The sequence below is a fragment of the Drosophila suzukii genome, chromosome 2L (assembly GCF_043229965.1).
Source record: "Drosophila suzukii chromosome 2L, CBGP_Dsuzu_IsoJpt1.0, whole genome shotgun sequence".
NCBI classification, from domain to species: Eukaryota; Metazoa; Arthropoda; class Insecta; order Diptera; family Drosophilidae; genus Drosophila; species Drosophila suzukii.
This window is the reverse complement of record NC_092080.1, coordinates 7,385,255-7,403,281: the sequence shown is the minus strand read 5'-3', so window position 1 is coordinate 7,403,281 and position 18,027 is coordinate 7,385,255. Positions and strand designations below refer to the sequence as shown.

The 18,027-nt window shown below is 45.1% G+C and overlaps 9 protein-coding genes across 10 annotated transcripts; 2 read left to right on the top strand and 7 right to left on the bottom strand.

The window, feature by feature from the left end:
• Positions 1 to 3: 3 nt before the first annotated feature.
• Positions 4 to 2,457, top strand: LOC108005601 (zinc finger protein 665-like). The gene is made up of 2 exons (XM_017068905.4): positions 4 to 159; positions 209 to 2,457. Coding segments are annotated over exons 1-2 (2,178 nt in total). The 5' UTR covers positions 4 to 157; the 3' UTR covers positions 2,385 to 2,457.
• Positions 2,447 to 3,861, bottom strand: LOC108010617 (zinc finger protein 600-like). The gene has a single exon (XM_065864687.2). The coding sequence runs from the start codon at positions 3,829 to 3,831 to the stop codon at positions 2,896 to 2,898; it is 936 nt and encodes a 311-aa protein (XP_065720759.2). The 5' UTR covers positions 3,832 to 3,861; the 3' UTR covers positions 2,447 to 2,895.
• Positions 3,862 to 4,644: 783 nt separating this feature from the next.
• On the bottom strand, positions 4,645 to 7,380 carry LOC108009077 (zinc finger protein 271). Its single transcript, XM_070996659.1, has 3 exons — positions 6,375 to 7,380; positions 6,250 to 6,275; positions 4,645 to 5,908 (listed from the first exon to the last, which is right to left on the bottom strand). Exons 1-3 carry the CDS (start codon positions 7,338 to 7,340, stop codon positions 4,768 to 4,770), a joined length of 2,133 nt encoding a protein of 710 aa, XP_070852760.1. The 5' UTR covers positions 7,341 to 7,380; the 3' UTR covers positions 4,645 to 4,767.
• A 276-nt stretch (positions 7,381 to 7,656) lies between these two features.
• LOC108021578 (PHD finger protein 14) lies at positions 7,657 to 11,305 on the bottom strand. Its single transcript, XM_017090361.4, has 2 exons — positions 9,070 to 11,305; positions 7,657 to 8,705 (listed from the first exon to the last, which is right to left on the bottom strand). Exons 1-2 carry the CDS (start codon positions 11,225 to 11,227, stop codon positions 7,882 to 7,884), a joined length of 2,982 nt encoding a protein of 993 aa, XP_016945850.3. The 5' UTR covers positions 11,228 to 11,305; the 3' UTR covers positions 7,657 to 7,881.
• A 280-nt stretch (positions 11,306 to 11,585) lies between these two features.
• Positions 11,586 to 12,865, bottom strand: Secp43 (tRNA Selenocysteine associated protein). Its single transcript, XM_017070440.4, has 2 exons — positions 12,708 to 12,865; positions 11,586 to 12,646 (listed from the first exon to the last, which is right to left on the bottom strand). The coding sequence occupies exons 1-2, from the start codon at positions 12,741 to 12,743 to the stop codon at positions 11,669 to 11,671; spliced, it is 1,014 nt and encodes a 337-aa protein (XP_016925929.1). The 5' UTR covers positions 12,744 to 12,865; the 3' UTR covers positions 11,586 to 11,668.
• A 336-nt stretch (positions 12,866 to 13,201) lies between these two features.
• ND-B8 (NADH dehydrogenase (ubiquinone) B8 subunit) lies at positions 13,202 to 13,778 on the top strand. Its single transcript, XM_017090161.4, has 3 exons — positions 13,202 to 13,380; positions 13,444 to 13,550; positions 13,615 to 13,778. The coding sequence occupies exons 1-3, from the start codon at positions 13,283 to 13,285 to the stop codon at positions 13,695 to 13,697; spliced, it is 288 nt and encodes a 95-aa protein (XP_016945650.3). The 5' UTR covers positions 13,202 to 13,282; the 3' UTR covers positions 13,698 to 13,778.
• Positions 13,718 to 15,281, bottom strand: Gs1l (pseudouridine 5'-phosphatase-like Gs1l). Of its 2 annotated transcripts, none has more exons than XM_017090158.4 (4): positions 15,242 to 15,281; positions 14,924 to 15,039; positions 14,652 to 14,870; positions 13,718 to 14,269 (listed from the first exon to the last, which is right to left on the bottom strand). In XM_017090158.4, the coding sequence occupies exons 2-4, from the start codon at positions 14,985 to 14,987 to the stop codon at positions 13,857 to 13,859; spliced, it is 696 nt and encodes a 231-aa protein (XP_016945647.3). In that variant the 5' UTR covers positions 14,988 to 15,039; positions 15,242 to 15,281; the 3' UTR covers positions 13,718 to 13,856. The 2 variants fall into 2 exon arrangements, with proteins under 2 accessions (XP_016945647.3, XP_016945648.3); XM_017090159.4 differs by lacking the exon at positions 14,652 to 14,870 and adding an exon at positions 14,395 to 14,613.
• Positions 15,282 to 15,878: 597 nt separating this feature from the next.
• On the bottom strand, positions 15,879 to 16,987 carry RpL27A (ribosomal protein L27A). Its single transcript, XM_017090160.4, has 4 exons — positions 16,970 to 16,987; positions 16,413 to 16,730; positions 16,058 to 16,192; positions 15,879 to 15,963 (listed from the first exon to the last, which is right to left on the bottom strand). Exons 1-3 carry the CDS (start codon positions 16,970 to 16,972, stop codon positions 16,064 to 16,066), a joined length of 450 nt encoding a protein of 149 aa, XP_016945649.3. The 5' UTR covers positions 16,973 to 16,987; the 3' UTR covers positions 15,879 to 15,963; positions 16,058 to 16,063.
• A 319-nt stretch (positions 16,988 to 17,306) lies between these two features.
• Positions 17,307 to 18,018, bottom strand: mRpL27 (mitochondrial ribosomal protein L27). Its single transcript, XM_017077403.4, has 3 exons — positions 17,859 to 18,018; positions 17,644 to 17,807; positions 17,307 to 17,582 (listed from the first exon to the last, which is right to left on the bottom strand). The coding sequence occupies exons 1-3, from the start codon at positions 17,920 to 17,922 to the stop codon at positions 17,379 to 17,381; spliced, it is 432 nt and encodes a 143-aa protein (XP_016932892.1). The 5' UTR covers positions 17,923 to 18,018; the 3' UTR covers positions 17,307 to 17,378.
• Between the last annotated feature and the right edge of the window lie 9 nt (positions 18,019 to 18,027).

Here is an 18,027-nt window from a genome sequence, read left to right as displayed (position 1 = left end):
ATATGACCTGAATCGATAATAAATCGATAGCGCAACATGTGTTTTTGCGCTTAACAGCACTTTTTCACGCAATGTTAATGGAGGACCAATGCAAGGAAGTAAACAAACTATATGACCTGAGAAATATAATTTCCAAACGTCATTTCATTGCAACCTCATGTGAGTAGACCACCATTTTAACTACTGCTGCTAAAACTGAATATTTCAGGAAAATGAAGGAAAAATGCAGGGTTTGCTTGCTGAAGCAAAAGAACATGGTGCACATATTTGAGGGGCAAAATACACAGGATCTCGAAATATCCTTAGCGGATATGATTTCGGATTCAACAGGCTTTCCAGTGGCCCAAGGGGACCTTCTTCCGGAATACATTTGTGTGCTTTGCCTGCAGGATATGACAAGCACTTTCAGGGCCAGGAAAACCTACGAGACCAACCAGCAGCTCGTCTGTCAAATTAAGGAGGAAATCATTGAAGATGATGAGGATTACAATGGACAGGACTGCGAGTCTTATTATGAAGAGGAAGACGATACCTTTGCGTGCCACGTGAAGAACGAACCCTTAGAAGAAGACTTTGCAGAGCAAGACATGTCCAAAACTTCAGACAACCCAATAGACCATTACAGTGTAGAATGGAATGAAGAAAACACCGAAGTGGAAGCTAATAGTAATACAAAGGATATTGATTTTGACCCCACCAAAGAAGAACTTCCGTTCAAATGTGATCGTTGTCCCAAGAGATTTCGGAGCAAGTATTTTCTTAATCTCCACAGACACGATCACAAGAAAAAACAGGCACCGCAGAACTGTGACCACTGCTCCAAAACCTTTCCTACTTCAGCACAAATGAGAAAGCATATGCTGACTCACACCGGCATAAGGCCATATAAATGTACACAGTGTGCCAAATCCTTTTTCAATAATTCCAATCTTCAATCACACCTCCGTATTCATACTGGGGAGCGACCATTCAAGTGCTCTAAATGTCCAAAAACGTTTATACAAAGAACCCATCTTGTTAATCACGACCGCACTCACACCGGGGAACGTCCCTTCAAGTGTTCCGAATGCCAAAAGACTTTTATACAGCCTGCTAATCTTCATTCACACATCAAGACTCACTGCAAGCAAATATCCAGACCTCGGAGAACCACAAGAGCCAAGAGCCAAACTCTGACAGAGGAGCCAATTTTCAATTGCTCCCGTTGTCCGCTGTCCTTTGCGAACGAAGATGGTCTTCTTAATCATATGCACACTCACAACGCCTTGTTTGAGGAAGAAGTTTGCCAGATGTCCGACAACGAAACCGATCCATTCCATGACATTGAAGTGGATATATTTGAGGACAATGATAAGGGTGTTAAGCAAGAAAATTCGGAGGACACAGCAGACAACAGCAATGATGACCAAGTTCCTGTGTTTAGATGTCCTCATTGTCCAAAGGTGTGCTGGCGCAGTCATGATCTTAAGGCCCACTTAAGAAATCATTATGAGGAACCAAAAACGTGTCCCCACTGCCCGAAAACATTCAGTATCGTATCAACCTTCAAGAGACATATGCGGACCCACACAAAGGAAAAAAAGTTTGCGTGCGAGTACTGCCCAAAGGTCTTCAGAAATCCGGCGCAGATTAAAGAGCACACTCGAACTCACACCGGAGAACGTCCTTATCAATGCCCGGATTGCCTGCAGTCATTTGCCTATAATTCGGTTCTGAAAAAACACATGCGTACTCACACTGGCGAAAGGCCGTTCTGGTGTAACGAATGCAACAAATCGTATGTACAATTGGATCATCTTAAGCAACACATGCTTAGGAACCACACAGATCAAATCTCCACCAAAAAAGATGCTCCACAGCACAAATGTAGCGAGTGCTTGAAGACTTATCAAAACCCAAGATCGCTTAGGAGACACATGTTGATTCACACCAGGAAAAAAGAGTATAATTGCACCGATTGCTCAGAGTGCTTTATAGGAAAAGAAGCTTATACAAATCACGTATTGATTGAACACACCAAAAAGGAATTCGTCAGTAAGGCTCAGGAAAACTCGCATAATTGCCTACTCTGCCCAAAAACGTTTTCAAATGATCACAATCTTAAAGTCCATACTCTCACACACGGTGTGAAAAAGCGCCTTACATGCTCACATTGTCCGGAAACATTTGCGAACAAACAAACTCTTAGAATGCACCTACGCATTCACACGGGGGAAAAGCCCTATGGCTGTACCAAGTGCAAAAAAACTTTTTCAAGAAGCGACTACCTTGTCAAGCACATCAGTAGACGCCATGAGAAAAAGAAGAATACTTCGGAACCAGAACCACCCATATGCGAGATTACCATAAAGGAGGAGAATCTCAGTTTGCTCGAAGAACTTTAAAAACCCACTGAGTTTGGTATTACATTTAAGGGTTATTTACCTAATGTAAATAAATATGTTACTATGTTTTAAAGGTTTGCATTTTATTGATTTTGAAAGAAGCATTTTAATACATGAGATAAATATTCATAAATCTATCTCAATCCTTCTGGATGTCGGATAAGCATGTGCTTCGCGAGTATTACATGATTGTTGAATACTTCTGAGCATTGGGAGCAATGGATGTGTTTAAGTAGTTGCCTTTTTATTCGAGTGAATGTTCATGTGCTCTTCCAAACTGCTACGAAGCATAAAAGTCTTGCAACACATGGGACATTTTAGGTATCCTACGATTGGATGGGCTTTGCGGATATGATTTAGAAGGCTGTAAGTACCTGGAAAGGAATCGGGGCAGTGAGGACACTTGGTCGATTTTCCTTCGACATGCCACCTTCTTTAATGATTCTAAAGGTTTGATTTTTCAGGAAATGTCTTTGAGTATTGCGAGCATTGGAATGGATTCTGGTACTTTTCAACGCCAAAAATTTTGATTTTTAGTATGAACTTTCATATGTTGTTGGAGATGCACCTCTAACTTAAAAGCCCATTCACATTGGCTGCACTTAAACGGCCTCTCCCCCGTGTGAGTTAGGACATGAAATATTAGACTGGAATGTTGCTGAAAAACCATCGGGCAGTAGGAACACTTGTGCTGTTGCCGATCCTTATCGTGAATCCGCTTGTGTAATTGAAAAATAGAATTCCTTTTGAAGCTTTTCGGACAATGAGGAAACTTGAAGGGATGATCGATCATTATGCAGTCTTTATCAGCATCGCTATTTCTAGGACTATTACTGCATTCTTTATCAACGCCCTTGATCCCAGGATCATCAATACTATAATCTTCAGTGATATCGCTATTTCTAGGACTATTACTGCATTCTTTATCGACGTCGTTGATCCCAGGATCATCAATACTATAATCTTCAGTGATATCGCTTTTTCTAGGACTATTACTGCATTCTTTATCAACGTCGTTGATCCCAGGATCATCAATACTATAATCTTCAGTGATATCGGTATCTTCCACTTTAAACCAGACTTCATGTGGTTGAAGAATGGCGTTACTATCCTCATGTTCAAGTGAATCTTCGTCAACTGCCTCGTTTTTAACCTGAATGTCGAATTCACTCTTTTCCATTACTAATTCTTCATTTTTAGCTAAGCTAACTTCACTACAATTCAACTTGTCATTCTCATAATTTTCGTCTGTTGTGTCCACTTCAAGAACATCTTCCTTCATTTGGTATTCGGATTTTACTAATACTTCTTCCTGAAATAAATTCATCTCAACGACCTCTTGGTTTGGTTGGCTAAGGCATAGCACGCAGATGGTTTCCGGAAGGGAATCTCCACGTTTAAGCAACAAGCCTTTTTTTAACTTGCAAATGCGACACAAGTTATCCATCGTCCTGTTACAAAGAATTACTAATTAAAAACAAATATAAAAAGTATTTTTACTTGCTTAGCACTTGTTTTGTATACAATTTGCCAGGAATATTTCGAAGTGCACGATCTACCCTATGCTGTTAACCAGAAACAACAGATGTTTCGCTGTCGAATTGTTATCGATATTTGAATAATGGCTCAAAATTAAATTAAGAATATTTACCGAATAAAACTAAATTGTCCATTTAATTCTAAAATATTTCAACTCTTTATTTCATTAATTTTAAAATAGTTTATGAGGTCATTGCTGTGGGTTGTTGTGGGGGTTTGGACAATAAGGACACGGGAAATCACTATTCAGATCGAATTTACTCCATTTCTCAGCAATATATGTAGGAGGGGCGCCCTCCTTTACTACGTAGTCAAATTGTGGGGGAATACTCGCTTGTTCAACATCTTTTGATTGATCGGCTTCTTTTGAAGGTATTTTGCAGACGAACTCCTCAAGATCATCTTCAATTTTTTCATTCTTCACTTCGATCATGGGTTTTAATGTAAAGGGATATGTGAGTTTAAGTAAGTCTTGATCTGTCTTCATGGCGTTTTCAAAGTTTACATTCAGGATTTGTAATTAGTAAATCTCTTTTTTTGCAGCACAGATTTTACGTGGCAGTCTGATCGTTTTATGGCGATAAGAATTAACATATCAAGATTTAATTTGACAAAAAATTTAAATGTTTAGGAAAAACCAAAAATAAATATATAAGAATTTGTCTTAATTTAGTACTTGTTTCATCCATGTTTTGAGAATAGTTTAAATATATCAATATATTTTTCATAGGTAGTTTCATACTGATTTTATAAAGATGTTTTACTTCATTGTTTAAGTACATTCAATGCTTAAGTGCTAGGGTTTGTTTTTTAAAAGTTGCTACCTAGCTATTTTCCAGCAATATTAAATAAAATGTTTCTTTTCCTTGGCATGAGTTCGCATGTGCTTTCTTAGGTACCGCATTAAGGTAAAACTCTGGGAGCACTGGGAGCACTTATGGACCTTGTCCGTAGAGTGCGTAAGCATATGGTGTTCGAGGGCGAAACGTTGTACGAATTGTTCCGGGCACTGGGAACATGGATGCAGTGGAACATTCAAGTGAATTTTTTTATGTCTGCGAAGCTGCTTTTTTCTTGGAAAAGACTTTGGGCACTGGGTACACTTAAAGGCTCCAGACTCCGAGTGGGAAGCGATATGACGCCGAAGTGGTTGCTTTAAGGCAAACGTCATGGGACACTGGGGGCACTGAAAGGGACGCTCGCCCGTGTGGACTCGTATGTGATCCCGCAGATGCGACTTTCTGGCAAAGAACTTCTTGCAATGCGGGCACTCGTGCGGGCGAATTCCATCGTGGACTCGTTTGTGCCGCAGGAGATCTGAACCCTTTACGAAGGACATGGTGCACTCCGTGCACTGGAACGGACGCTCGCCCGTGTGGATGCGAATATGCGAAACAAGAGTGGGTTTTTGTGCGAAGGAATTGGAGCAGTGTGGGCACTTGTAAGGCTTTTCACCAGTGTGACATCGAAGGTGGATAGTCAGAACTTGTTCATTGACACATGACCGGGAGCAGTGAGGACATTTGTAGCCCTGGACCCAGTTCCCCTGAAGACTTTTGTTTCGACGTCTTTTCCTTCTTGAACTCTTTTGTGAACCAGTTTTCTCTTTGGTTTTGCCATCATCCGATTTTAAAGTATTTGCGGAGGTATCACATTCGCTTTCCTTGTCCGAAAACTCCCAGTCCTCTTCCTCGAGCAACGCACATATGGCTTCCTCTATGCCCTCATCCCGGACTTGACAGAAGAACTGGTGGCTCCTCTCGCAGGTCTTTCCGATCTTGTAGGCATTCTTCGCATCCTGCAGACAAGCACGGCAAATGGTCGCGGGAAACGAATCTCCTGGCTTGGCCTCGATCCCAGTGCATTCTGCGATCATTTCTGCTATGGAGATTTCCAGTTTCGGCATCCTATCGAATATGTTGACCAGGTGTTCATCTCCAGGAGTCCCCAGGCAGGCCCGGCAAATTTTCTCCATGGCCTCGGCCCTATACATATAATAAATATAATGTTAGCCATATTTTAGTAGGTCAATAATATGTACAAGAGAACTACTCAGTCAATTTAGTAAAGGAACCCAAGTCCGTGAGAAAAACATGTGCGAAGGTAAAATGCAATATGATATGTTATGTATGTACATATGTTTAACATATGATGACTATAACAGCTGTTATGCGCAGTCGAAATCTGTTAAAAGATTCAACATACTGTTATCCCAAAACAATCCAAATTTTCAAAAAGAACAAAGTAAAAAAAGTCTTTGTGTTGTAGGAACAGCATATAAATATATAAATAATTAAATTCAATGTTTAATATCATATCATTTAACAGCAATTTCAGATGACAAAAATCAATCTTGAGATATCATAACCAGTATTAATACAATATGTTTATGTCTAACAACGGAATGCATTTTTTAAGGTACTCTCATAGTTTCAGGTTTCTCCATGGTTATTTCTGGTGTGTTTCCATGTGCGCCCGCAGACTGCGCTTGATGCTAAAGGACTTTTCGCACTTGGGACACTCGTAGGGTTTCTCTCCAGTGTGGGTTCTCAAGTGAGTTCCCAGAGTGGAGCGGGCAGCGAAGGACTTGGAGCACTCGGAGCACTTAAAAGGACGTTCTCCGGTGTGACAGCGCAAGTGAATGACAAGAAGCTTCTGCCATCTGAAGGACGTCTCGCAGTGGGGACACTTGTGCGGACGTTCGCCGGTGTGACCCAACATGTGATCCCTCAGGCCGCCGGAGTAAGCGAAGGACTTCGGGCACTCGGTGCACTTGAAGGGGCGCTCGCCCGTATGGATGCGAATGTGCTTCCGCAGGGCACAGCTATCTTTAAAGGTCTTCTGGCAGTGCTCACATTTATAGGGTCTTTCATCGGAGTGGAGTCTTATGTGCTTCATTAGGTTGCCACTCAATTTGCATCTCTTTGGGCAATGTGGGCACTTAAAGGGAAGCTGCTTATCACCATCATCGCTGTCATATGTAGAGGATTCAGTCTTCTTGTCCACCTTATGAACGTCCTTGTCCTTGAAGAATATATCAGTCTTCTTGTCCACCTTATGAAGGTCCTTGTCCTTGAAGAACATATCACCATCATCGCTATCATCTGTAGAGGATTCGGTCTTGTTGTCCTCCTCCTGATCCTTAGTTCTGTAAAAGGCCTTTGCCACACGATCCTCCTCCATCTGGCAGAAGAAGTAATGGCTCCTCTCGTAGGTCCTCTTAATCTCAAAGGCATTTGCAGCATCCTCACAGCAAGGCAGGCAAATCAGTTTCGGAAGAGAGTCATCCTTTTCAACTGGAAAGCCGGAAGATTCTGAAATCATATCCGCAACGGAAATGTCCAGCTCTTGCCTTTCCTGGAAAATGTTTACCATGACCTCCGACCTCTTCAAACAAACTCGGCATATTTCCTCCATTGCCCTGAACTTGAATAATCAAAACATTAATAAATAACACAAAAATCAGAAATATTAGCTGACCTTCTTGACAGGTTCTAAAATTTGAAGGATAGTTCCGATTACTGGTGACGCTAATCACCCTGTAGTTCTGTTACCCAAAACCAATAACAAAATTTAAAAGTTATCGGAAAACTAGATTTCGAATTTCTTAAATTTGTTTAATTAAAAAATATACCATTTTTAAAGAACAATATTAAAATTATGAGCTAATAATAATAATATTATTAATATTACTTCTAAACAACTTAAATGCTTGTTAAAATCAAAATAAAAATATGTATACACTATGTTGTCCAGTGCTTTATTTTATAAGAACCCACGAATCCGATAATTCCAATTACCCATTTTTTATATTACAATACCTTCATTGGTTTATTATTAAATCTAAGTATAATTGTATGTTATATTCAATTGTTATTATTGTAAATATCGCGATGCCTATTAAGATAATTCGTCTCAAAATGGTAAAAAACCTATGTATGCTAAATAGTTTTAGTTCCTATTTCTTGGGCAGTGCATCCTCGTCCGTGGGATCGCAGTCGGCACAGTGCCAGGAGTAGCCGCGTATCTTGGGCGACTTTTTGAGCGGCGGATCGAGGCAGGCGAAGTGATAGTGTCGGTGGCACTCGTCGCAGGTCACCACCTGGTTGGTCTTTCCCGTTTGGCTGCACACGCAGCAGCTGATCTCCACATTCGGCTTGGTGTTGGACACTCGGGGACGACCCACGCGAGGCTTCTTGGGCGTTGCCTTTCGAGGACTAACCTTTCGTTTGGGTGACGGCGTAGTGGTGACGGCGACGGGAGCTGCAGCGGGAACAGGAGCCTCCTTGGGCTCCCGAATCTTTTGCGGTGACGCTGCCGGCAGCACAATGGGGGTCAAGGCCTGCTCCGCTCCCTGGACACTGTCCTCGACCGTTTCAACCGAAGTGGGACGCGAGGCTTCATCCACGGAACGCACTGCGTTGGCCGGCACGTAGAAGTACTGCGATTCAGGCGCATCCTCGCCGGGCAGGCGCAATGCCTTGAAGATGATCTTAATAGTGCTGCCGGAGGAGTTGGCCACGGTGTCCAGGTGAGACGACGACTCTTCGAGGTGAGCCCGCTTTTTTCGCTTCCGTTTGTGCTCCTTGCCGATGGATTTCTCCGTGTCCGACGACAGGTTGTGCTTGTTCTTGTGCTTGTCCTTGCGCTTGCCCTTGCGGGATAGTTTTCCGCAAGAGTCGTCAATGGAATCCTCGCAGCCAGATAGATTTAAGCCGCTGGCATTGGGAGTGGCCAACGCAGGAGCAGCTGGGGGTGTGGGTGTGGCATTAGCGGCAGGAACTGGCGGAAGAAGATCCGTGAGATTAGATTTTATTCGAAACAAATATCTTGAACACAAGTAAGAAGTAAGAATTTTCCTTTCAGTTCAATTACAATAAATTAAAAGTTGTTTCTGGCATAAGTTTCTTGTACTGCCAAAATAAATCCAGTTGAAGCGAAATTAACATTTTACGGTGAAAGCAAAGTTGTTTTTCAAACATAATTTTTAAAACGATCATGCGCAAATACATTAAACCAAAATGAGTACTTTCAAAACAAAGAATAAACAATTTAACATTTTTAAACAACAAAAAAAAAACTCCAAATTAAGTAACACTTTCTTGCGAAGCTTAGTGCAAAGTCGAATTCTTCGCAACGAACTCACCATTAGTTGGTGCTTTATGGGGCGATTGCAATTTGGGACGTTTCGGTGACTTGGTCAGATCCTCGATGTATTCCGGAGCAGGAGTGGGCAATGATTTATTAACCGCCCTTTTGGGAGCGATGGCAACCGCCACTGGAACATCGTCCAGCGAATATCGGTCCTCGTAGATCCAATGGCCATCCTTGTTGAAGCGATTGCGGGATTTTCTCGGACCCGAGGAGATCTCCGTGACGGCATCAGAACCATCCGACTTATCGCAGCACTCAGAGCACTGCCAGCCATACTGCTTGGATTTCTTTGGCGGACGTGTGAGCGGTGGATTTAAGCAGCCCAGATGGTAGTGCAGGTTGCATGTGTCGCATTTGACCAACAGGTGCTGATCCTTGCTCCGTTTGCAGATACCGCAGGCAACCGAAGGAGCCGCATCGACGGAAGCCGACGAGCTGCCGTGCTTACCCTGTTTGGCCTGAGTACTGAGCATTCGTGAAGAGTCCAGCTTACTGCCCGGTGGGCCAAGGTGACCCAACGGAAAGCCCACGCCCATTTTCAGGGCAGCAGCTGTGGGCACTGAGATGGGTCGCTGGGGAGGAGTTGGCGTGCTCGTCTTGGGCGGCACCTCTGGCAATGGACGTGCTATGAGATCCACGCTAGGTAGGGTCATGTTGGGTGCGATTTGGGCCAAAGAAGCGTGCAGCGACTTAATGCTCGTCAGCAGGGACTCCTTGGTGGCCTTCACCGCCTTGCGTTCCTCCAATGCCGTGTCATACTGAGCCCTGAGCACGTCCTGATCCTTGGACAAAATGGCGTTTTGAGAGATAAGCTGCCGTTGTTGTTGACGGAAGTCATCCATGCGGACTATGCGGTCCATGTAGTAGGCCGTGAACTCAACACTAAATGCCGGTGCAATGTGCCACTTCTTTCGAATGTCTGTCAGGGCGTTGATATGTGCCTCCCGCTGCTCCAGATGCTGCACATCCACCGACATAATCTCCGCCTTGGCCAACAGGCGACGACAGGCGGAGGCCGAAGTGGTGAGCAGGCGCGACATCTTCTGCGTTGGCACCCACGGCGTAGGCTTGAGCTCCTTGTGCCGCGAGTACTTGTGCTGGATCTTTTGGAGCTTGCGCTGAATGCGCGCTTGAGCTGGATTCGGGTGGGGAGCTGGTGCCTCGTGGTCTCCAGCTGTCGCCTCTTTTTCCCTGGCTCGCTGCAACATGTTAAGGCGAAGGGTGTGATAGTTGCGTCGCCGCTTCTTGATCATTTCCTTGTCCGAGTGCACCTTGCAGTGAGCGTAGAACGGATCGGCGGCATCGTCCTCATGGTGTGCTTCGATGAGGAATCCGGCCACCTGGGCGCAGGTCACGTGGAAATAGGTCTTGCACATGCCTGCATCACAACCGATACAAACTCCCGTACGGGCAAATAGGGCGTTATCGCAGAGGGAGCACACCTTGGCGCCCCATTTGCTGTACTGCATCTCGAATAGCGTCACCGAGGACAGTTGCTCCACCTCGCCGAAGGCCACGCCGGGCACATACAGGGCACAGATGAGGTGCACCCACTTGCCCACGTCCGTCTCCTTGTAGATGCCGCCCTTATTGGGGCAAAGTTCGCAGTCGGGTTCCGAGACTCCGGCGCGACAGGCTTCGCAGAACCACGGTTCCGTGGAGCAGGTGGAGTTTGTACTAGAGATGCTCACGTTGTCGCTGACCCCGTAGCATCCTTCGTGGACGGAAACGCCGCAGGCGTCGCACTCCACAATCTCGTTGACGTCATCGCTGCGTTCGCCAAGGCAGACGCAGCACATCCGCTTGGCCGGAGCTTTGGATAGCTGCAGCGGGGGTCGTGGGACTCCTCCGGCCGCAGAAGCAGCTGCTCCATGGTCGCCGCCATTGATGCCGTTCTCCACGGGCGCAGGTTCCGATTCGGCCAGCAATTGGCGGAGCATCAGTGTCGAGTCCTCGCTCTCCGCCTCCGAATCCGAGTCAGAATCGGACTCACTACTGGCGTCGCTGCTCTCGTCGCCATCGCTCTCATCCTTCGATCCATCCGAGCAGTTGTCGATGTCCGGTAGGAATTCGCTGTCCGAGGAGCTCTCGCCCAGGTCGAAGTCCAGCAGAGCCTGCGTGGTGATCTTCGGCTGGCGCGCTCGCTTCATGATTAAGCAGACAACCCGGATTTATCCGCAATTTTATCACAATTTTTTTTACGGAAAATTATCGACTGCCGATATGTCATAGAGATGGACTTGTATTCCAGGTATGGTGTTATCGACCAAAACTTATTTCAAATGAAAAGGTACATTTAAATTATGAGTAGTTTTCCATATATTTATACAAATATGTGCCAATTTTAAATTAATTATTATTAAAGTTATTAAGTTTAAAATAATTAAAATTAAAAATTTCAAATTCTGTAAATGAAAATTGTAAATGTATTTTATGTTTTGCAATATTTGTGCGGATAAACGTAAAACCAGAGAGGTGACGGTGATTTCCCAAAGTAAACGAAGAATAAAGATAACGCTAAGAGACGGGCTCATGTATTTTCCGATAATAACTAAGCTATAATTAGAGAAGGTTGCGTTCAGTTCAGCGGCCTAAAAGACCTCCAGCTGTTCAATGGGCAGCCACTTGGAGCTCTCCAGGGCGTCGTACAGCCGGCGATCGGCGTCGATGGCCTCGCGATTCAACTTGTCCACGTCCAGGACGAACTTGTGCTCCACCAGTCCGTATTCATCGTCCGCTCCATTGGCGGCCGTCGCGGTTTGCTGCTGCTGTTCGTACTGAGCGCTGCGTTGAGCGCTCCAAGCTTCTGCGTGCTGGGCTAGGGTCTGTGGATTGGAGTGCGACTGCGACATGGCCTGCTGGTAGTAGGCAGCTGCATCTGTGATCGAAGGTCCTGCCTGCTCGTAGTAGCCCTGCCAGGCTTGATATCCCTGCCAATAGGTGCTGCTGGGGTCGTAGTACTGTGAGTAGTCCGTTCCCCCGGCCGTGGAGGCACTTGTTCCGGAGCCACCATAGCCATAGTTTGTGTTTCCTTCTCCCAAGGCAGAGCCTAACTCGGACTTTGGCTTGGGCACAGCATTGCAGATCTTGATGGGTTTGCTGCCCAGTCCGATGTAACCGTTCATGTCGTACAGCGCCGACTTCTGCTCATCCTCGATGCCGAAACGCACAAAGCCATAGCCCTTCGAGAAGCCCAGGCTGTCCAGAATCACCTTGGCGGTCTTGATGGAGGTGAACTTGCTGGAGAAGACCTTGTACAGCTGGTAGTCATCCACATCCGAGCTGAGGTCGCCCACCCAGACGCTGAATTCGCGCTCGTTGCCGGGCAGCTTGTACGAGTTGCTGGCAGAGTTCAAGCGGAATCGCACGATGGGATTGGTGCCGGGAATGGGCTTCCCGTTCAGTTTGTGCATAGCGTCCAGCGCATGGTCATCCGATATGAAGTTGACGAAGCAGTAGCCGGCCGGTTCGCCGGTGTACTTGTTGCGCATGAGTCGCACGGTGGTGGGATCCTCGCCCATCTTGCGGAATGCGGCGATAATGAAGTTCTCCGTCATGTAGGATTCCAGCTGAAATGGCCATTTGGCAATTGAAGATCATGTTTGTAGGGCAACACACAATGCTACTCACGCTTCCCATCCATAGTTGACAATGTACAGAGGCCATGGCTGCTTAAGTACTCTGTTTTCTGTCGTTTAAATCAACACAACAAACGTAAATCTAAAAAATATTCTCCTTTTTTCTAACGAGCAGGCTAGTGATGTGGAACATTTCGATGTTTCTTTGGCATCGATGCTTATCGATATATCGATAAAGTACAATAAAACAGTTGGCGCCCTGGTTTAAGCCATGTTTTCCACCGTGGTTGGTGTCTTTGGTGGTATGGGTACTCATTAAATATAATTAATTTTGTTTAAAATTAAAAATAAAATAACAGTTAATTTAAAATTAGTTACTATACAAATGCTTACCCTTTAAAAAACAAACTAACTAAAACCTTAAAATATACATTTTCAAATCAAAACCCGGTAAAATCACTATTCACCACTCACATTAAATTTCTTAAAAAACCTCTTTTCAAACATCTTTTAAAAAACAATAATACCAATATATAATACAAGGTTATTTGACAACCCTGTGCAGTAACGACATTTCCATAGACTTTAGTTTCTAACCATTTCAAATTCAAATCAGTTTTGGCCGAAATGCGTATTACTCTGTCCCGGTTGGCCAGTTTTACTCCAAAACTGAAGGAGCTGCGGATCATACTGGATCCAAAAGGGGCAGCCTCCAAGGGAGCAAGGTAAAATCGACACCTCCACTTTTTAAATTATATAATTTACCCTCGAACAACGTTACTTTATAGGGAATATGTGGAAAGATTCTATCCAAATCTAAAGAAAAATAATCCCGATCTACCAATCCTGGTGCGCGAATGCTCCGGCGTGCAGCCGCGACTCTATGCCCGCTATGGTGAGTTGAAAAATGGAAAATATTTGTTATTTAATTTTAAAATCCTGCACTTAATCTCCGTCAGGCAACGGCAAAGAGGTCTCCCTATCACTGGCCAACCAGGAAGCTCCCGACATACACAAAAACCTGGAAGCAGTTGGCAAATAGATCTTACGCTTAGGAAACTATTATTTTAGGCGGCAATAAATACGTATATTCACAATTACGTGTATATTAAGTAACACATTACACTTAAAATCTTTCGCTTGGTAGGTACGTTAATTTCCAGTTATGCATAGCAATAGCATATAAAATCGGCGCTTAAGCTCAATCCTTGAAGGGGGGCAGACCGAACAGCTCCGGTTTGAAATCCGCCAGGGAGCCCAGCACCTGGGTGGCGTGGGAGGTCTTCTCCTGCGACAGCCGCGGATCCGGCACCATGACCACCTGCATTCCAGCGCTATTGCCCGCCGTTACGCCATTCGGCGAATCCTCGAAGACCAGGCAGTCGGAGGCTTTGGGCGGCACAGCGAATCTGGAGGCGGCCACCAGGAAAATGTCCGGTGCCGGCTTGCCGTTAGCCACCTCCTTGTCCGTGGAGCCACACACCTTGTGGTTGAAGAGGCTGAACAGTTCCCGGTGCTGGTTGCTCTTCAGCTCGACCATGTCGGCGCCGGAACTGGTGGCCAGGCAAAAGGGCACCTTGTTGGCATGCAGATGACGCAGCAGGCGCTCAGCACCTAAAATATGGAATGCAAATAAGATTAATGACAAGCTTTGGACAGTTGGATAAGCAATAGATAGAGCGCAGGAGGTATTTATAAAGGGGAAAAGCCGATTAGTGTGTTCTGGACGTGGTGCTAACCTTCCAGCAGGGGAACGTTGTGAAGCCGCTCGTGGCACATTTGCGAGTACCGCTTGAGGAAGTCAGTCTTCGTGATGGGCAGCTGGCACTCGGTGATGGCTATCTCCGCCGAGCGCTGCTCCGTGGTGCCCATGACCCGGAATCGCACGTCCACCGGATACGGACGGCCGAAGGAGGCGGCTATTTGCCGGGTGACCTCCTCGTATATCCGCTCCGTGTCTGAAACGTGACGGCAAAGCGAGAACGGGGATTAGTACCTGGCATCAACTGGGCGTTCCGCATCAGGATCTCTGCATTGGCGCGCTGCTGGCGGGCGTACTCCTCCCACGAAATGGGCAGATCGAAGTGTTCGACCATGAACCTGGACAGCGGCTCCGTCTGCAGGCCCATGACCTGTTCCTTGACCTCGAAGGGATACGCCTTGCCGTAGGGCTCGAGGATCATTTCGGTGGCCACCGTATAGAGGCGTTCGGTGTCTGTTCGGCAAACAGTTAACACAAAAAGCAGACTCAAGCACGGCAGCACTCACCCAGCAGCAATCCGTCCATGTCGAAGATGCAGTGCGTCACCTTTCGCAGCACTTTACTGGTCATCTTGAGGTTGTTTCTCGGTTATGTAATGGCAAACAGGTAGACAAGGTCGCCGCTGTAACACAGAGGTCATAATTGAGTCACTATTTCAGCTGGAACTGGAGCATCCCCCGCCCGCTCTCTCATGTCCCCCACTTTGACCACACTTCCTGGATTGTTTGCCTGTTGTTCGGTTGTGTCCTTGACCGAATGTCGTCGCTTTCCTGGCAGTGGGGTCAAAGATAAGGACTGCCCATAACTGTACGGCCTTGACCTACACGTAATCCTCTTCCGCCTTTGGCAATCGCGTATCGAATGTTTTTTTCCGCCTTGCTTTCCGAATTTTTCCGCGATTGCGAGCTTTTAGAGGTGGAGAGGTTCCTAAAACATCGGTAACAGATGTTTAGGGAGGAGTAATCGATGTTTTCCTTTAAAATGTTACAATTACCCTTTTCAATTGTTGATACTAGTTTTTCTAACCCGGAATATAATATGGCCAAAAAAAGATTAAAAATAATTTGTTTTTATTCCTACATTGAAAAACATAGATTGTTTCCCACCTCTAATGCGAGCTTTTCATTTTTAAAAATCGTCCCTTCAAATTTTGAACTGATAATACCATATTGCTAAAGTATTAGATAACGAAGTAAAAGTATATCGTATATATAAAGTATATCGACCAAATATTGAAAACAATTATTTTTTGCTAATAAATTATCTTGACTCAAGGCACAGATCGGAAATCCTAACATAGCCAGAACTATTTTAGCAAAATTACCTCCAATAGCAGTTTCTAAAATATTTTTCTATGGATAACTACACATAGAAATCGTCATCAACTTCGATAAAAGTGGAAGCAAAATGGGCCCCCAAAAGCTTTCAGTAAACATCACACTTTTTAGGAATAGCAGATACTTGTTTTTCTTTTAAATTTATTAAAAAACAAATACATTTTAGATGGTCGAATGTAGTCCACTTGCTTTTTTCTGTTGAAGGGAATCTGCAAGGGAAACAAAGGAAATTAGCCAATGGAAATAATAAAACATTGACTTTGAGAGGAGTCAAGGCACATTTGATGTATGACAATAGCTTACCTTAACTTAGGCGCTCAGCAAGCACACACCGCCGGCCTTCTTGATCTTGTCCTCAGCCTTCTTGGAGAAGTACTTGGCCTTCACGATGACGGGGCGGGCGGGCAGGTGACCACGGCCCAGCAGCTTGTAGTAGCCCTGTAGAGAGATAAGAACATTTATAAGTAATAGCTCCCAGGGGGTAAGAAAACAATGCACATCCTCTACAGAAGCTGCTGGCTTTGATCTGAAAGGCTGTCCTCTACACGGGGAGAGCAATTGTACGGTCGCATTCTGTCCGCCCATCGCCTTAGGTGTCTCTTCATGTTCAAAGCAGCAGAAGCAGAATCAGGAGTGGCAGACAGCTGGGGAAACTTACGAATTTAACCAAGTCGATGACGGGAGCCTTGGTGCTCTTCTCCTTCTCCAACTCGGCGAACTTGTCGGCTCCGACCAGGGACCAGAGCTTGTCCAGGTTGATCTCGGGCCTGAACTTGTGCTGGCGGCGCAGATGGAAGTTCCTCATACCAACCTTACCGAAGTAACCGGGATGGTATTTGTCGAAGTTGATGCGGTGGTGGTGCATGCCACCAGCGTTACCGCGACCTCCGGGATGCTTGCGGTGCTTGCCGATACGACCGTGACCGTGGCTGACATGACCACGCAGCTTCCTGGTCTTCTTCCGCTTGATATTCGACTGTAAGGGAGAGCAGAACAGAAACGTGTTTTCATTCACCAATCCTCACATTTTTCACCCACGTGCTGGAGGTTATGTTTACGTGCAGCGTTTGCTGCGCTTTATATCCTCACTTTGGCCTTGCGGTCGGCGGGCAGGCAAGCTGCTTCACATTTGGACAACTCTTCTGTTCATCTCGCTGCGTTTACCTGCCCACAAACCACATTTTAAGTGCACCACATTTACCGACGTCCACTCACCATCTTCAAATTTTTTGGAAAGAAAGAAGCGAAGTTGGCTGCGGTTGTAGAGGTGGGACCGAAAGCGATAGTTACCCGATACTATCGATATTTCCAGAACATCGATGTCTACCCAGAAAATATCGAATATGTTTGCAGCTATCAAATAATACAATTTAAATAAAAACAAGGTTATAAAAGTAAATGTTAAAGAAATCAAGGTAATTAAGAAAATGTAAATAAGAATTTGAAAAACTTTTTGGGTCTAGCTGGTAAGAAAAATATACTTAAAATCATATTTATGAGCCGATATGTATTCGATACATGCCTCAGAGCACCCCTAAGCAGGACTGTTAACTTAACAGTCGCTGTTAAGCACAGCGAATATTCAAATGTTTTTTAATTTGATTGGTGTTTTATATTTAACAAATTAGATTTCCTCCACTAGCTTAAATCGCTGGTGCTGATTTTCGGGAATAACATTAAAGAACTTCTTATAGATGGTCTGGTCCTGGCGGCCGGCGTAGTTCCGCTGAATCCAGCTGTGGTCCCAGTTAGGGTCGATTGGCTCGCAGGTGACATAAACCTTGCCGTGCTCCATGGCGAAAAGGGTTCCATTGCGGCCAAAGCCCACCTGTCAAAGGGTTTCAAAATAAATATATAACAGCTGGACAACTTATTGAACAGCTACATACATTTAAGCCCGGATGGAAGCGCGTCGTGAGCTGTGTGGCCAGAATTGTGCCCTCGGAGACGTGGTGTCCATCCTGGACGCGCCATCCTCGATGTTTGGGTCTCGCATGGCCCTTCTTGTTCCTCGTACTTCCACCGGTTTTCTTACTGGCATTGCGCACGGTGGCTGAAATGGCAATTCATTAGTTGCCAACGTCTTTTTAGGATAAATTCTTACTCATCAGTGGCTGGTCCGCCTTCAGGCATGTCATTGTAAGTTTCTGCATTATATTAAACGACATTTTTGGGTTTTTATTCCAGTAACGAGGTTTGTTTATGCAATTTTTTATGAAGACCTAGTGTGGCCAGCGGAAGTGTAGCAGAAATACCAAAAGGGGGTCCACTTA

Bases quoted from the DNA above. Each gene is read 5' to 3' on its own strand.
- mRpL27 (XM_017077403.4), bottom strand. From the start codon at position 17,922: ATGTCGTTTAATATAATGCAGAAACTTACAATGACATGCCTGAAGGCG. The intron at 17,808-17,858 runs GTAAGAATTTAT...TTGCCATTTCAG, and splicing joins GGCGGACCAGCCACTGATGA to CCACCGTGCGCAATGCCAGT. The intron at 17,583-17,643 runs GTATGTAGCTGT...ACCCTTTGACAG, and splicing joins GCTTCCATCCGGGCTTAAAT to GTGGGCTTTGGCCGCAATGG.
- LOC108009077 (XM_070996659.1), bottom strand. From the start codon at position 7,340: ATGGAGGAAATATGCCGAGTTTGTTTGAAGAGGTCGGAGGTCATGGTA. The intron at 6,276-6,374 runs TAACCATGGAGA...TGATATCTCAAG, and splicing joins ACATGGAAACACACCAGAAA to ATTGATTTTTGTCATCTGAA. The intron at 5,909-6,249 runs GTTAAATGATAT...TTATATGTATAG, and splicing joins TTTTGTCATCTGAAATTGCT to GGCCGAGGCCATGGAGAAAA.
- RpL27A (XM_017090160.4), bottom strand. The intron at 16,193-16,412 runs GTAAGTTTCCCC...ATCTCTCTACAG, and splicing joins TCATCGACTTGGTTAAATTC to GGCTACTACAAGCTGCTGGG.
- LOC108021578 (XM_017090361.4), bottom strand. From the start codon at position 11,227: ATGAAGCGAGCGCGCCAGCCGAAGATCACCACGCAGGCTCTGCTGGAC. The intron at 8,706-9,069 runs GTGAGTTCGTTG...TTCTTCCGCCAG, and splicing joins CCATAAAGCACCAACTAATG to TTCCTGCCGCTAATGCCACA.
- Gs1l (XM_017090158.4), bottom strand. From the start codon at position 14,987: ATGACCAGTAAAGTGCTGCGAAAGGTGACGCACTGCATCTTCGACATG. The intron at 14,871-14,923 runs GTGAGTGCTGCC...TTTGCCGAACAG, and splicing joins CATGGACGGATTGCTGCTGG to ACACCGAACGCCTCTATACG. The intron at 14,270-14,651 runs GTACTAATCCCC...TCCATATTTTAG, and splicing joins GAACGCCCAGTTGATGCCAG to GTGCTGAGCGCCTGCTGCGT.
- ND-B8 (XM_017090161.4), top strand. From the start codon at position 13,283: ATGCGTATTACTCTGTCCCGGTTGGCCAGTTTTACTCCAAAACTGAAG. The intron at 13,381-13,443 runs GTAAAATCGACA...GTTACTTTATAG, and splicing joins GCAGCCTCCAAGGGAGCAAG to GGAATATGTGGAAAGATTCT. The intron at 13,551-13,614 runs GTGAGTTGAAAA...AATCTCCGTCAG, and splicing joins GCGACTCTATGCCCGCTATG to GCAACGGCAAAGAGGTCTCC.
- Secp43 (XM_017070440.4), bottom strand. From the start codon at position 12,743: ATGGCCTCTGTACATTGTCAACTATGGATGGGAAGC. The intron at 12,647-12,707 runs GTGAGTAGCATT...TGGCCATTTCAG, and splicing joins GTCAACTATGGATGGGAAGC to CTGGAATCCTACATGACGGA.
- LOC108010617 (XM_065864687.2), bottom strand. From the start codon at position 3,831: ATGGATAACTTGTGTCGCATTTGCAAGTTAAAAAAAGGCTTGTTGCTT.